Source organism: Pan troglodytes, chromosome 9 (assembly GCF_028858775.2).
Source record: "Pan troglodytes isolate AG18354 chromosome 9, NHGRI_mPanTro3-v2.0_pri, whole genome shotgun sequence".
NCBI classification, from domain to species: Eukaryota; Metazoa; Chordata; class Mammalia; order Primates; family Hominidae; genus Pan; species Pan troglodytes.
Genome location: NC_072407.2, coordinates 66,605,651 through 66,620,436, shown reverse-complemented (window position 1 = coordinate 66,620,436; position 14,786 = coordinate 66,605,651). Strand labels below are relative to the sequence as shown.

At 58.1% G+C, this 14,786-nt stretch overlaps 2 protein-coding genes across 3 annotated transcripts; both read right to left on the bottom strand.

Annotated features, from left to right (window-relative positions):
* Nucleotides 1–650: 650 nt before the first annotated feature.
* On the bottom strand, nucleotides 651–5,403 carry CATSPERZ (catsper channel auxiliary subunit zeta). Its single transcript, XM_508528.8, has 5 exons — nucleotides 4,994–5,403; nucleotides 4,437–4,767; nucleotides 1,860–1,939; nucleotides 1,582–1,648; nucleotides 651–878 (listed from the first exon to the last, which is right to left on the bottom strand). The coding sequence occupies exons 1-5, from the start codon at nucleotides 5,012–5,014 to the stop codon at nucleotides 775–777; spliced, it is 603 nt and encodes a 200-aa protein (XP_508528.2). The 5' UTR covers nucleotides 5,015–5,403; the 3' UTR covers nucleotides 651–774.
* Nucleotides 5,404–5,696: 293 nt separating this feature from the next.
* Nucleotides 5,697–13,461, bottom strand: KCNK4 (potassium two pore domain channel subfamily K member 4). Of its 2 annotated transcripts, XM_054662410.2 has the most exons (7): nucleotides 13,278–13,461; nucleotides 12,190–12,455; nucleotides 8,410–8,533; nucleotides 8,132–8,292; nucleotides 7,758–7,944; nucleotides 7,162–7,301; nucleotides 5,697–6,077 (listed from the first exon to the last, which is right to left on the bottom strand). In XM_054662410.2, the coding sequence occupies exons 2-7, from the start codon at nucleotides 12,376–12,378 to the stop codon at nucleotides 5,697–5,699; spliced, it is 1,182 nt and encodes a 393-aa protein (XP_054518385.1). In that variant the 5' UTR covers nucleotides 12,379–12,455; nucleotides 13,278–13,461. The 2 variants fall into 2 exon arrangements, with proteins under 2 accessions (XP_054518385.1, XP_016776647.1); XM_016921158.3 differs by lacking the exon at nucleotides 13,278–13,461 and having other exon boundaries at nucleotides 12,190–12,463.
* Nucleotides 13,462–14,786: the final 1,325 nt, after the last annotated feature.

The following is a 14,786-nucleotide window of genomic DNA, read 5'->3' as shown; positions in this document are numbered from 1 at the left end:
GCGGCGCCTGCGCGCCCGGACGAGTCGGGGCGGAGCCGGCAGCGCCAGTGGGCGGGCCTTCGTGCAGGTCCCGCCCCGCAGCCCGCCGAGCCACTGCGGCGCACATGCGTCCGCGGCCCCTGGGAGGGGCGGGGCCGGAGACGCGGAGGGCGGGGACAATAGAGCCGAGAGCAAGCGGGGCCAGAAGCGCTCTTTCGTAACGGAGGAGGCGGGGCTTGCTGCGCGCGAGAGGAGTGGGCGAGGCGGTGCAGGCTGCAGTCGCGGAGCCAAGAGACCACTTACAGATGAAAACGCAAGGGCGGGACGACCGGAGAGGCTGGACCTGCTACCTATGCTTGAGGGGCGGAGCCTAGCGCGCCGTCGCGAGGAGGGAGGTGCTGCCCCGTTCCCCCTACCCCCTTCCCCCAAAGCGACACCAACTGGGCACTCGAACCGTAGACCCAGTAGCCCCACAGAGCTGCGGAAGTCGGGGTGGGTGAAGCCGACTTAAAACATGCAAGAAGTCCTGGATTGCGAGTCCCGGAAGGTAGGGCCGATAGGGCCCGGACGGAGAAAGCTCAAGGTCACTGCGGTGACCGAATGAAGGTCACGGGGAAGGGCGGGGCCACGTGCGTCCGCCTCACGCGGGCTGTCATGCACTGACTCACGGACCATGCATCGACTCTTTTATTTCTTTAGGACTCAAATTCCACTCGGATGGGGTCGGGCTTGGGTCTGGGGACCGGGCTGGCACGGGGCTGGTTCGGGTCGCTGCTCGAGCCCAAGGTGGCGTTTTTAATTCACGTACAGCCTCTTGCTCCGGCGCTTCTTGAGCCCTTCGATGTATCGCTGCAGCTCCTTAGTCAGGAAGTGGTCCCTGCCGATCCCTAACTGGTAGCCTAGGAGGAGGGCAGAGCTCGGCTCAGGGCAGTGAGCAACCGAAAGGTCTCCCCACCAGGGGGCGCCGCATGTGTGATTCGAGGAACCGCAGATGATTCGAGGTAGCAGCAGCGCAGGGCACTCAGGTCTGTGTTAGCATGGGGAACTTTGCATCTCTAAGGGTGCTGAGTGTTAAGGTGGAGGATGGATGAGGTCAAGGCTAGGGAAGAGGTTGCAGGCCTGAACTAGGGCGGTGGTAGCGAGCAGTTTGCCCACATTCTGGACCAACCACCCACTCTAAGCCATCAGCTGGCCCTTTATCACCGCTGGGCTTTCCTACCCCAGCAGCAAAAGTTCACCCACATAATCCACTGTCCAAAGGCTCCTCACAACTCCCCAACCAGAGGCAGTCGAGGCCACACCAAGGCGGTCATCCCACTGTGCAGGTGGAGAAACAGCCACAGAAAAGCCTCCCTCAGCTGGAGAGGGGCTGCACTCAGCCTGGAGCCCAGGCCTCTGCCCATCACCACATGTCCCCCACTGGGTCTTCCTGTGCCCAGTCCCTCAGCTTTTAACTTTTATGGGGCCCTTGGAATACTTGTGAGTGCCAAGGGCATCTGACAAGACATAAGGCACCCTGAAACCCCACCCCCCTGGGCCCCAGCCCTGCAAAATCCACCAGAATCTGTCGTGGGAGTTCTTGGGGGTTGGCGGGGAGCTCACTCCGGAGGGCTTTGGTGAGGATTTCCAGAGCTTCATTCTCCATGAGTTCCATCAGGGGCAGTGGCAGCTGGAGAAGCAGCAAGAGGCTTAGGCGTCCAGGTACTTCATCTCTGCCCACAGCTGAAATGCCCCCACCTCCTCCCTGTGGCCCCCAAACCCCCAACCAGCCTGCCTGCCCCTCCACCCTGCCAACCACCCCCAACTTTCATATCCTATCAACCCCCAATTTGCCTATCCCCTACCCCACCAAAACGCCCAGTCTCCCCAGCCCCTCCAACCCTGCTCTGCTGCTCTGCCCAGTAGGCTCGATGGGGCATGTGCTTCGCAATATTGAGCGATGACATTGAGGAAGACTTTTCTGGGAGAAGAGAAAAAAGGGTTAGTCATCCGCAGACTCCTGGGCCTTCCCTGGAGCACAGGAGATGGGTAGGCACCTTGTGAGAGGGAATGGCCTTCAGAAACCAGCTCCTGGTGCAGCCTTGGGGTCAGCATGGGACAGAGGTTACAACCCTGGGCTTTAGAGCCCCACCCACATGGTTCCAGTTCTGACTGCCCCACAGTGTGACACTTAGGACCAGTGACTGACACTCTCTGACCCTCAAGTTCTTCATCAGTAAAATGGGGTAATAAGAATAGCTCTTGGCCGGGCACGGTGGCTCATGCCTGTAATCCTAGCACTTTGGGAGGCCAATGTGGGCGGATCACAAGGTCAGGAGTTCGAGACCAACCTGGCCAACATGGTGAAACCCCCGTCTCTACTAAAAATACAAAAATTAGCCGGGCTTGCTGGCAAGTGCCTGTAATCCCAGCTACTTGGGAGGCTGAGGCAGGAGAATCACTTGAACCAGGGAGGCAGAGCTTGCACTGAGCCGAGATCGTACACCTGCACTCCAGCCTGGGTGAAGAAGTGAGACTCTGTCTCAAAAAAAAACAAAAAAAAAAAACAAAAAAAAAAACAAAAAAAAGAACAGCTCTTGGCTCTTGGCCAAGTGGTGGCTCATGCCTGTACTCCAGGCACTTCGGGAGGCCAAGGTGGGCAGATCACAAGATCAGGAGTTCAAGACCAGCCTGGCCAATATGGTGAAACACCGTCTCTACTAAAAATACAAAAATTAGCCAGGCATAGTGGCAGGCACCTGTAATCCCAGCTACTCAGGAGGCTGAGGCAGGAGAATTGCTTGAACCGGGGAGGCGGAAGTTGCAGTGAGCCAAGATCGCGCCATTGCACTCCAGCATGGGCAACAGAGTGAGAATCTGACTCAAAAATAAATAGCCGAGCGCGGTTGGCTCACGCCTGTAATCCCAGCACTTTGGGAGGCCGAGGTGGGCGGATCACGAGGTCAGGAGATTGAGACCATCCTGGCTAACAAGGTGAAACGCTGTCTCTACTAAAAATACAAAAAATTAGCCGGGCGTGCTGGCGGGCACCTGTAGTCCCAGCTACTCCAGAGGCTGAGGCAGGAGAATGGTGTGAACCTGGGAGGCAGAGCTTGCAGTGAGCCGAGATGGCACCACTGCACTCCAGCCTGGGCGACAGAGTGAGACCCCGTCTCAAAAAATATAATAAAAATAAATAAATAAAAAATAAATAGCTCTTTATGGAGGTCGTGAAGTTTGAAGGTGACAATCCAGGGGAAGCCCCGTGCCTGGCACACAGCAAGTGCTCAATATGTAACCATTGTTATACTGTTATTGGTTCTTACTCTCTGATGAAGTAGTTTGAGGGGGTGCCAGACAGTGCCCAGCACGTAGTAGGGGCTTAGAAATTGTAACCAGCAACTGACTAATGGAAAGACGTACACCTCCTCAACCAGCGCAAATCATAAGACAAGGAGTTAACTCTTGCAACTGGTGGGATGATTCCATTAAAAACACAGGTCTCGCCGGGCATGGTGGCTCACACTTGTAATCCCAATACTTTGGGAAGCCGAAGCAGGAGGATCACTTGAGCCCAGGAGTTTGAGACCAGCCGGGGCAACATATCGAAATTTTCTCTACAAAAAATAAAAAATTAGCTGAGCAGGATGGTGCCGGCCTGTCCTCCCAGCTCGGGGTGGTGGGGGTGGCTGAGGTTGGAGGATACCTTGAGCCTAGGAGTTTGAGGCTGTAGTGAGCTATGATCACAACACTGCACTCCAGCCTGGGTGACAAAGCAGGACGTCATCTCTAAAAAACAAAGGCCGGGCGCAGTGACTCAAGCCTGTAATTCCAGCACTTTGGGAGGCCGAGGCCGGCAGATCACTTGAGGTCAGGAGTTCGAGACCAGCCTGGCCAACATGGTGAAACTCTGTCTCTACTAAAAATACAAAAATTAGCCGCACGTGGTGGCGCGCGCCTGTAATCCCAGCTACTCGGGAGGCGGAGGTTGCAGCGAGCAGAGATCGTGCCATTGCACTCCAGTCTGGGCGACACAGCGAGACTCCGTCTCAAAAAAAAAAAAAAAAAAAAAAGTGGGAGGTGGGAGGATCACTTGAACTGCAGTGAGCTATAATCGCACCACTGCACTCCATCCAGCCTGGGCGACAGAGTGAGATCCTGTCTCAAAAACAAAACAAAACAAAACAAAAAAACCCCGCAGGTCCTACCACGGGGTCTTTGCGCAATTTATTTGGTGCGTCCTTCCCCGGACTCTGCGCGTCACGACCGAAAGGCCTGTTACAACGCCTGCCCGGGAGGGGGCGCTCCAAGAATGCCTGGCGGATTTAAAGGGCGAAAGATTGGCGCGGGCGCCTCTCCCAGAGAATCCTAAAAACTTGGATCCCATCAGCTTCCCCCCATTTTACAGCTCCAGAAATTGAGTCCCTGGCCAGCTTATTGCCCTGCGGGTGCCCACGGCCTGGCGAGGCCACACTGACCGGCCTCGATCTGGGATGCAGTGTCCTTCTCCCCCAGATTGATTTCCATGGAGCTGCCGCGGTGCAACTCCAGCTCCACCAGCGCGTGCTCGTCCAGTTCCTCCGGCTTGTGGCTGGCCTTGTACCCCTCGTCCAACGAGCCCTGCCCCGGGCTGTGCCACCCGCGGGTCTTGCTAATGTTGCGGCCCTCCTCGTCGAAGCCCTCGCTGACCTCGGACAGCGGCATGTTCAGCTGTGCCTGGGACAGCGTGGTCGTGGTCCACAGGTCCCGAGTGTCGCTATGCACGCTCTCCTCGTCCGAGCCTTGGCGGTCGGAAGACTTGAGCGACACCTGTGGGCCACATACAAGGAGGGAGCCAAGGGTCGCGGATGGCTGGAGCGGGAAGGAAGAGCGGGCTGGGGAACTGAGCCGGGCCGGGTTGGGGATCCCGTAGAACATGGGGTTGGGTGGGGGCTGCGGGCAGCCAAGGCTGAGTAAGAAATAGCGCCAGGGGCCCGAGTCGGACCAAGGGTGGGTTGGGAGCGGACAGGGTAAGGGGCCTAGGGAGACGTCTTACTTTCGAAGGCTTTTCCTCCATGGTTCTGCCCCAACGGACCCAGACGCCACAGGCCTCGAGACGAGAAGGGAGTCAACGCTCCAGGAAGGGGGCGGGGCAGGGTCTCTCGCGCTGGGAGAGTTCAAACGACAGCCCTCCACGCGAGATGCCATTCTCTCTCCCCTGCCTCTCCCTCCTCGCACCCCACCCGCCAATGTGTGTGCGGAGGCTGGAGACGCGCAGCCCATCCCGGCTGATCCCCACGCCGGACCCTACACAGCCTCCTCCAGGCAGAGACGCGGGCCTGAGAGGGCCGAGACTTGACCGACCTGGGTGCCCGGGGACCCTCGGCCTGGGGGTCACGGGAGGCCAGAGGTGCCCCCACGGTGGCCCGAGGAAAGCACTTCCACACCCACTCGCGTCCGGGAGCGTCACGCCCGCAGCGGTGCAGACCGTTTTCATTTATTGATGCAGGCTTTGAGGCACAGTCGTGAGGTGCTGTGAGGGATACACCCGCCCGGGGCAGCGACACAGAAAGCCTGGGGGGTCTGGAGATGGATGGAAGTGAGGGAAGGGCCGGGGCCAGGGGGGAGGCGGAGAGGCAACTGTAGCCTCCTCCCCAGACTTCAGTCTCGTGGAAAGAGGGCTCTTTGGTCAAACAAGCCAGGCATGCCGGGGAGAGCAGAAACGAAGCCCTTGAGAGGCCCGGCCAGGGATCCTGCCCCTACACCGGCACGCCTTTGTCTCGGGGACGCCCGGGGCCGCGGGGTCGCACGGGCTTCCTGGGGGGATTTGGGCGGCGGCGACCTCTCGGCGCGCGGGGCAGCGGGCAGCCGCGCTCGCTCTGCGTATCCGAGGACTCGTCGATGAAGGCCAGGTTCTCGCTGGGATAATCCAGGGCCGAGGCCGTGGGCGGGGAAGGCGGCTGAGCCTTCTCGGGGGGCGAAGGGGATCGGGGCCTGCCCAGCGGCTGCGCTGGACAGGGCGGTGGAGGCAGCAGTGGCTGCTCCTTCTCCGGCGGCGGGGCGGCGGGCCCAGCTCGCTGGGTCACGCGCGCTGTCACCGTGCCAGTCCAGCTGGCAGCCTGCGCCGTGAGGCCGCCCATCTGCACGGAGAGGGAAAGCAGCCCTCGACTAGAGGTCTAGACCCCCTCCGCAACCCCCCGGGAACCTGCCCCTTCACCAGCAGGGATCAAACCCCAACCCTCTTTTCTGCCTGGTCCTCCAGCCTCAGCCAGCCCCAAGGATGGAAGGGCTCCTCCACTGGGTGCTCCCAGCAGGGTGGCAAAATACAAATCGCCTGGCTAAATGTGAATTTCAGAGAAACAACAAATAAAATTTTAGTATAAATATATCTCGTGCAATATTTGGGACATGCTTTTTTTTTTTTTTTTTTGAGACAAGTCTAGCTCTGTCATCCCGGCTGGGGTGCAGTGGTGCGATTTCAGCTCACTGCAACCTCTGCCTCCCCGGTTCAAGCGATTCTCCTGCCTCAGCCCTCCAAGTAGCTTGGATTACAGGCGCCCGCCACCACGTCCAGGTAATTTTTGTATTTTTAGTAGAGACGGGGTTTCACTGTGTTGGCCAGGCTGGTCTCGAACTCCTGACCTCGTGATCCACCCGCCTCAGCCTCCCAAAATGCTCGGATTACAAGCGTGAGCCACTGCCCCCCGCCATAATAAAATTTTATTTATTTGGAATTCAAATTTAACTGAGTTTTGTTTTTGTTGTTGTTGTTAATGTTTGTTTGTTTGTTTGAGACCAGGGTTTACTCTGTCACCCAGGCTGGAGTGCAGTGGTGCAATCATGACCCACTGCAGCCTCGACCTCCCCTGGCTCAAGCAATCCTCCCATCTCAGCCTCCTGAGTAGCTGGGACTACAGGCACACACCACCACGCAGGGCTAATTTTTGTGCCTTTTCTACAGGCGGGATCTCACCATGTTGCCTGTGCTGGCTTTCTGCATTTTTATTTGCTAAATCCGGCAATCCTACCCATGAAGGAAGAGGTGGTGAAGGTACCCACAAACTTATACCCCTCTGTTTCCTGCGGGGCACACACAGAGGCTCACTCAGCCCCTGCCTCAGGAGCCCATGCCCTGGATAGGAGAGAGCCTGATCAACCCCCTGCTAGGGAACAGCACATTTGCACCACAGTGCGCAGGCACAGTGCCAACCCTGGGGCGCCTACCTCTGCCCGAGTGCGGCGGGACACTACTCGCAGCCAGTTCCCGATGGTGGTGAGCACTGAGGCGAAGTAAGCCAGGCCGAGCAGGATCCAGAACCACACCAGCGGCTGATAGGCCGGGGAGTCCTGCCTGGGGTCCGCGCCTGGGATACCACCAGGGAAGGTAGAAAGAATTGGATTGTGGGGCAAGCCTGTGAGCTCTGGTTCAGTGCCCCCCTCCCAGTTCCTGGAGAGGACCTGCCCTCCCTAGGGCAATGGGTATGTGCTTGAGTGTGTGAGTGCAGGCAGGAAAATGAGTGGTGTGCATGAGTTGAAAGTGTGCAAGATAAAAGCATGCAAGAAGGGGCGCTCCCATGCAAGAATGTGACACATGCGAGGGGTGCATTTAATATATATGTGAGCATGCATGGGACTCAAGCATATAAGAATATGAGTGTGCATAAGGCGCTGGCATGTGTGCAAGGCTGTGATGGTGCATTCCATGATGGATGCAGGGGTTAGAGCAACCACATGGGATCTGGAGGGAAAGGCAGGAGTGCAGAGCCCCTGATCAGGAATAAAGTAGATGGGAAAGTGCAGCACAAGAAGGGCGGCCTCACCGGCCACATAGTCGCCGAAGCCCACGGTGGTAAGCGTCACTATGACAAAGTAGATGGCCTCCAGCTTGCTCCAGTCCTCCATATAGCAGAACACGAACGTGGGCGTGAGGACAAAGAGCAGGCAGCCGATCAGCAGGAAAAGCATCGCCGACAGCACTCTTACTAGCTCCGGTGGCACGTGCCACTTCTGCGGGATGGGGCAGTAGGCAGGACCCAGGAGACACCAACAATCCCCACTCCCATACTCCCCACTCCCGCCCCCAGGAGCCTGTGGGAGAGGCTTATGGTCTTTGGGGGCGCGCTCATGTGCCAGGGACATGGGGAAGGGTAGCCGGAGCCCAGCACAAGGGCAGGCAGGGCATGGAGCAGCTCACCAAGAAGATGGCTTCAATGTGACCGATGCCATGGCGCAGGGAGGAGCCCAGCCGGTCCCCGACCCCTGCCAGTAGGATCCCAAACAGCGGAATCCCCACCAGCGCATAAAAGATGCAGAAGAGGCGCCCGGCATCTGTGCGCAGGGCCACATTGCCATATCCTGGGCAGAGGGGCGATGCAGGAAGTCTAGGGGCCACCTGGGACCCCTCCGTCTCCCTGCACCTTCCCCCATGAGGAAGCTCCTTGCCGCCCCCCACATGCCAATCCCCTCCCCCACCGATGGTGGTGATGATGGTCCCTGAGAAAAAGAAGGCGCTGCCCAGGTCCCAGGCTGAGTGGCTGCTGTTGCTGGTCGAGTTGGTTTCTGGGTCCGCACCCCCTCCCAGGGCATCAGCCACCTCCTGCAGGACAAGGTGCAGAAGGAGGAGCTTCAGTTCTTCCCTCCTGTCTAGGGCAACTCGTGGCCCCTCCAGTCTCTAGGGTGGCTCCTTCCCTGCTCCTCCCTGTTCTCCCCTTCCCTTTGGTCTCCCAGGAGGCAGTCCCTTACAGCAGAAGATACAAACTGGGTCCAGTCTACCTGCAGGCGAGTTTGTTTGACTTCTACAATGTTTGAGAAACATTTTCAGTATCTGGCCCCTAACTTCAGACAACAAATTTCCACTTTTACCATGGTCAGGAGCACAGACCCTGGGACCAGACTGCCTGGGTTCAAATGTTGGTGCTATGGGACTTGAGCAAGTGAACTCTCTGGCCTCAGCTTCTGCATGTCTCAAGTGGGAATGATAGTGACAGCATCTGCCTCCCAGATTTTTTGTGAACGTGCAACAAAGTAAGCACTGACTGTTGAGTAAGTTCCCAAGCAGTGACCACACCCTGTGTTTCCAGCTTTCCAACCCCACCACTCCCATTGCACCTATGGAAGCTGAATTTGAGTCCCTTTCCTTAGAAAATCTCAAGAAAGCTAGGGACTTTCTCTCCAGGAAGGTTTATATGCCACAAAATTTTGCTCCCAATTTTTAGGAGGTTTATACGCACACACAAAAACACACACATCCCACCCCTGCCGAAGCCCAAGCCAAACCCTGTGCTGCAGTATAAATCATATTGATTGAGCACCTCTCAATAAGTATTATTATTATTTTAAGGCTAGTCAAGTGAAGCAGTGGGAGTGGAGAAGGGACCAAAAAATCTGTAACTGGTTGTGATCAATTAGTTGTAAACACTACTGTATTCGGACCAGCCAATACATATTGTTAAATGAATGTAATGTCCCTATTTGGGTGTCTCCCCCTCTCGCCAGCATGTAGGTCCCATGGGCAGGGACTATTTTGAGAGTGCTTGCCCTAGGTGAGGGGAAGTCAGAGAGACTCTTCCCCAAGCAGCAGTGTCAAGGTACCAGAATGGTGTCTGTGGGACGTATCATAAAGCACCTCTTCGCCCCCTGACTGAAGTCCTCATTAGCAAGACTTAGTCCAAACTAATCTTCCTAAAGTGGCTGCTCAACACCCTCCATGGCTCCCCACTCCTTGCAGGCCTAAACGCCCCAGACCAGCATTCCTTTTTTCAAACTGGTCCCCACCCCCTTCCCCTAGTCTTCTCCCTGGGACTCCAATTTGGCACCCCATGTTACAGCAACCTTCCCCCCAGATTTTCTGAGATGATTCCATTTCCTGTAATAATTGTTAATAAAAGCAAGAAGCAAAATAGCTAATTAAAAGTGATTTAATGTGTATTTTGCAATACTTTTCCAATAAATTCATGACTTAAGGGAAAAATCCTTTGTCATCCTGTGTGTTCTAATTTTTGCTTCAAATGACTAGGCATCTGCTAACTCCAGGTTCTGCAAAATGCTTCGGAACTTTCCAGCTTCCACGCCTTTGTCCATGCTGTCTCTCCACATGGGCATCTCTTGCCCCTCGTCTCTACTCTCTACCCCTCTCGCCTGGTGTATTTCAATCACCAGGTCATCCCTCAGGCCCCTGACATCTCCATCCTTGTCCCCAGCCCCTAGCTCAAGGTCTAGCACAATTGGTGCTTAACAGAAAGAGGGAAACTTCCTTTCCACTGAATCCTACAGTGATCTGTCTGACCATGGATCTCTCCCCTTGCCTAGATGTGACACCCTCCAAGGCAGACCCTGTGTCTGATCCACTCCAATATCCCCTTGGCATATAACACTACAGCACCTAGCACACAGTAGGTGCACAGTTGCTGCACAACTAATTCAGGGAGTGAATCCTACTGTGGAAGAGAAATAAAGCGGCTGTCACCCACCCTTCTAGGTCCTGCCTCTCCTTTTCTTCCTTTTTCTTATCCAGGAAAAAAGCAATTCCACTGTGAAGACAAACTAGGTCAGATTCCCTCCCTCCCTCCCTCCCTCCCTCTGCCCCGTGGTCTGGCCAGACACATTCTTCCCACGCCTCTCTGAGCCTCCACTGGCATTCTGTAAGTGTCAGAGATGCTGTCGGGTGGTCTGTGTCCCAACCCCACCCCACACTCATCTCTGCCCTGAGTCCTGCTGCCTTGAGAATCCGCTGGAACACTGAGGCCTCCGTGCCAATGGCCCCTCTCTCCACAAAGAAAAGGCAGGGAACAAAGGGTACTCTTCAATTTCAAATAATAGACATTAATTTATTAAAGCTAAATCTTAATTTTTTTGTATGACAGTGACTCCGAAATCAGAAAAAGTAACAGACGTGCCTGCCTGACTGTATCCCAGAAGGCTGCAGCCCAACACTTTCTTTTTTTTTTTTTTTTTTTTTGAGACCGATCATCCAGGCTGGGCTGGAGTGCAGTGGTGTGATCTTGGCTCACTGCAATCTCTGCCTCCTGGGTTCAAGCGATTCTCCTGCCTCAGCCTCCCGAGTAGCTGGGACTACAGGCATGCACCACCACAACCGGCTAATTTTTGTATTTTTAGTAGAGATGGGGTTTTGCCGCATTGGCCAGGCTGGTCTTGAACTCCTGACCTCAGGTGATCCACCCACCTCAGCCTTCCAAAGTGCTAGGATTACAGGCATAAGCCACCGTGCCCGGCCAACACTTTCTTGAGTCTATGGTTGGAGTCTGACCAGAAGTGCCTCAGGGAACCCTGACGCGCCCCCCCTTCTCCCCACATGGTAAGCATGCATGCTGGGGGAAGGGGCACCTGACCTGGCATTCCTGGTGGCATGGATCCTGGAACCCTCCCAAATCACCTGCACATGTTCATATGCACACTTTTCCAGGGGGAGGGGGTGTGTTCACCATGTTCTTGGGCTTTTCTAAGGCACATGACTCCAAGAAAAGTATGGGAACCGGTGTAGGTAGGGTTGCCAGATTTAGCAAACAAAAATATTGCTTGGGATGGACTTGTATTAAAAAGGCATTTGTGGGCCAGGTGTGGTGGCTCATGTCTGCAATCCCAGCACTTTGGGAGGCCGAGGCGGGTGGATCACTTGAGGTCAGGAGTTTGAGACCAGCCTGGCCAACATGGTGAAACCCCATCTCTACTAAAAACACAAAAATTAGCCGGGTGTGGTGATGAATCCCTGTAATCCCAGCTGCTTGGGAGGCTGAGGCAGGAGAATCGCTTGAATCTGGGAGGCGGAGGTTGCTGTGAGCTGAGATCACACCACTGCACTCCAGCCTGGGCGACACAGGGAGACTCCATCTCAAAAAAAAAAGGCATTTGCGGTTTAACTGTAATTCATGTTTAAATGAGAGTCTTGGATTTTGTGTGGCAATCTAGACCTGTGAGTGAGACCTGTGCAAATGTAACATAGCCCATGCGCTATGGCCATTCATTCATTCATTCACCACCACCATCACACCCTGAAGGAGACATTATAGGTGCACAGTCCTGTGCCAGCCTCTCCAGGGAAAACGAATGACCCCACAGTTGCCCTATTGAAAACACAGAGAGACCTGGACCCCAGCCTCTGTCCCACAGCCTCCCACTGCACCCGTCCTCAGGGATACTGATCTGAAAGCAGCACTGGCACAGGGCCTTACTGGCACACAGCTAGCGCCAGGGGTGATGGGTGACAGCTGAAGGGGCTGCGGCCCACCCACGCACCTTGATGAGGAGGCCCAGCTCCTGGTCGCTCACACACGGATGGGCCCTCAGGAACTTCTCTCGGACCTCCCCCAGCTCCCTCTGGGCCTGCTGCTCGTGGGGCTGCTCCAGGGCCCGGAACACCAGGGCACCAGACACCAAGTAAAGCAAGACCAGCGCCAGCAGGGCCAGGAGCGTGGTGCTGCGCATGGCGCGCCCAGGCGCCGGGCCAGCTCCACTGCCCGCCTGGAGGGGCCGGGCGGGGGGCTCCTGGGGAGCTGTCGTCACTGCGGGCAAAACCAGGGATGCTGGGGTCACTGAGCTGGCCTGACACCCACACCCTCCTCCTCTATCCCCTACACACCCAAAGATCCATGAAGCCCCCAGCTGCACTGTCCACAGACATCCCTCTGGCTGGACACACCCAGTCCCCCTCCTATCTCCAGCCTTCCCCTTACCTCCGCTGCCCGGCCCTCAGCCCCTGTCTGGGACTACCGGGTGAGGAAAGAGAGGAGGGCACCGAGAAGGGAAAGGAAGGCGAGTGGGAGGCCGAAAGAGAGCCTAAGCCTGCCTAGGGGGAAGCGGGGCGAGCGAGGAAATGTGTGGAGCCTGGGGGCGGTGCGGGGAGCTGGCCCTCGAGGAGGAGGCTGAGGGGGCTCGGAGGCGTCCGAAGGGAAACCCGGAGGAGAGGCCGGACAGCGCAGGGCGGGGACAGGGGAATGGTGGGTCCCTGCTCGCCCGCTGCGGCTGCGACAGCATCTCCGCGGCTTCTCCGTCCCCTCTCGCCTCGCCCTGCTTCCTGGCTGGCCCTCCAGGGTGCCCCCGCGCCCCGCCGGGCTTTCGAGGAACCCAGGGGCGGGTCCCGGCCGCCGCACCCAGGCGAGGGGGGTGCTGGGGACGCCCAGTTCCCGGAAAAAGCGGGGCGGGGGTCCGCAAAGGCCACACCGGGGCGGCAGCCCCCGAGGCAGCTGTCAGTCCGAGACAGCGGGCGGCGGCGCCCACGCGCACACACGCCCCGGCACGCGCCGCCAAGCGCGGGCACAAGGACCCGCGCGCCCACGCTCCATCCCGAGGCTGCAGCGCCGCGCCGCCCCGCTGCACGCACGCACCCCACCTGCACTCTCCGCAGACGCCCCGGCATCCCCGGCCCCCATGGGCGTGCCGGCCGCGCCAGGGCACCCAGAGCCCACGCACACGTGTGTGGACACTAGCGTGCACACGCCAGACCGCAGGGCCACCGCGCAGCGCCCGCAGCTCGCTCCCACCGCCTCCCCCGCGTCCGCACAGCGACGCCTCGGAGCGTGGCGGGCGGCGGGACCGGCGGCCACACCACTCCCGGAGGCGCCCACGCGCGAGAGGTGGGCACCTCGCCCGGCCAGTCGCCCCTGGGGCGCCCCTGCCCCGGAGTCCTGCCCGCGCACCGGAGCCCGCACCGCACTTACTGTCGGCCCCGCTGCGGCTGCGGCTGAGGCCCGGGTTCCAGCACGGCCTCGCAGGTGCCGACTGGGCCGCGGAGGCGGCAGGGGCGGAGCGGGCGGCCGCCGGGGCTGGGACCCCCCTCCCGCCGGCAGAAGCCCCCCTCCTCCCGCAGTTAACCCCTCCGGCGCCGCGCTTCCCTCCGTGCAGCGCCCTCGCCGCCGGCGCCGCCCCAAGCCGTTTACCTGCGGCCGCCCGGCTCCCCACAGCCGGCCAGCCCCGGGAGGTGGGTGGCAGAGGAGCCGGAGAGGGGTTGCAGCAGGGGCCAGCCTTCTAGCCTTGGACCGGAGCCCAGTGTGGCCAGCGGCAGGGCCCCGACCTGGGCATCAGCTGGCCCGTCTCTCCGGACAGGCACCACGCTAATCTGGCATCTCCCAGGCCCATTACCGGATCGGGAAGGGCCCGCAACTCTCCGCCCCTGGGGACAGCCTGGCCCTTGGGCTCAGCACTCATGAGGGAGGGGCTCCGCGGGACAAAGGGGTGGGGGAAACCCGGTGGGGCCACCTGGAATTGGCCGACGTGGAGGTTGGGACCCACCTCTGGGGGAGTTGCTGCTGGAGCACCTCCTGCCCCCACTCCAGGTTTTGGCCCTCTACCTGCTCCCCGGCTATCCCTCCAGGGTGCTCCCTGCCCCAGCTTTTGGTTCTCACTTCCATGCCCAGAAATCAGCCCCGGAAGGCTGCGGCTGAAGCTGTCTGCAGATCCCAGCATGGCACTGGTGCCAGCATCCACTCTCCCACTGCCTGAACACCCAGGCCCTGGCTGGTCCTGAACTTGCCCCACCCTGTTCTCACCCACTTGACAACCTGTGACCTCTCCAAAGACCCTCTGGTGCCTGCTGGGGTCCTCAGCCCTCATGCTGGATGGCTTTCAGCCTGGGCTTTGAGGCTGACCATCCGCTACTGGTAGAGAACCTGAACAGGTTACCAAACTCTGGAGTCTCCCTGTTCCCACTTACAGAAAAGGGGTGATTAATCATCACTTCGGGGTGCTGTTCTGGGCATTAAGGAGGCCAGTGTTTAGAAATCCTCAAAACAGAGCCTGGCACACACAATAAAGTGCCCCACAAACGTTAGCAGTTTTCCTTTCAACAAAAAGTGATTGTCCAGCTTCAAGCTGATTCTCTATGAGTCTCAGATGCC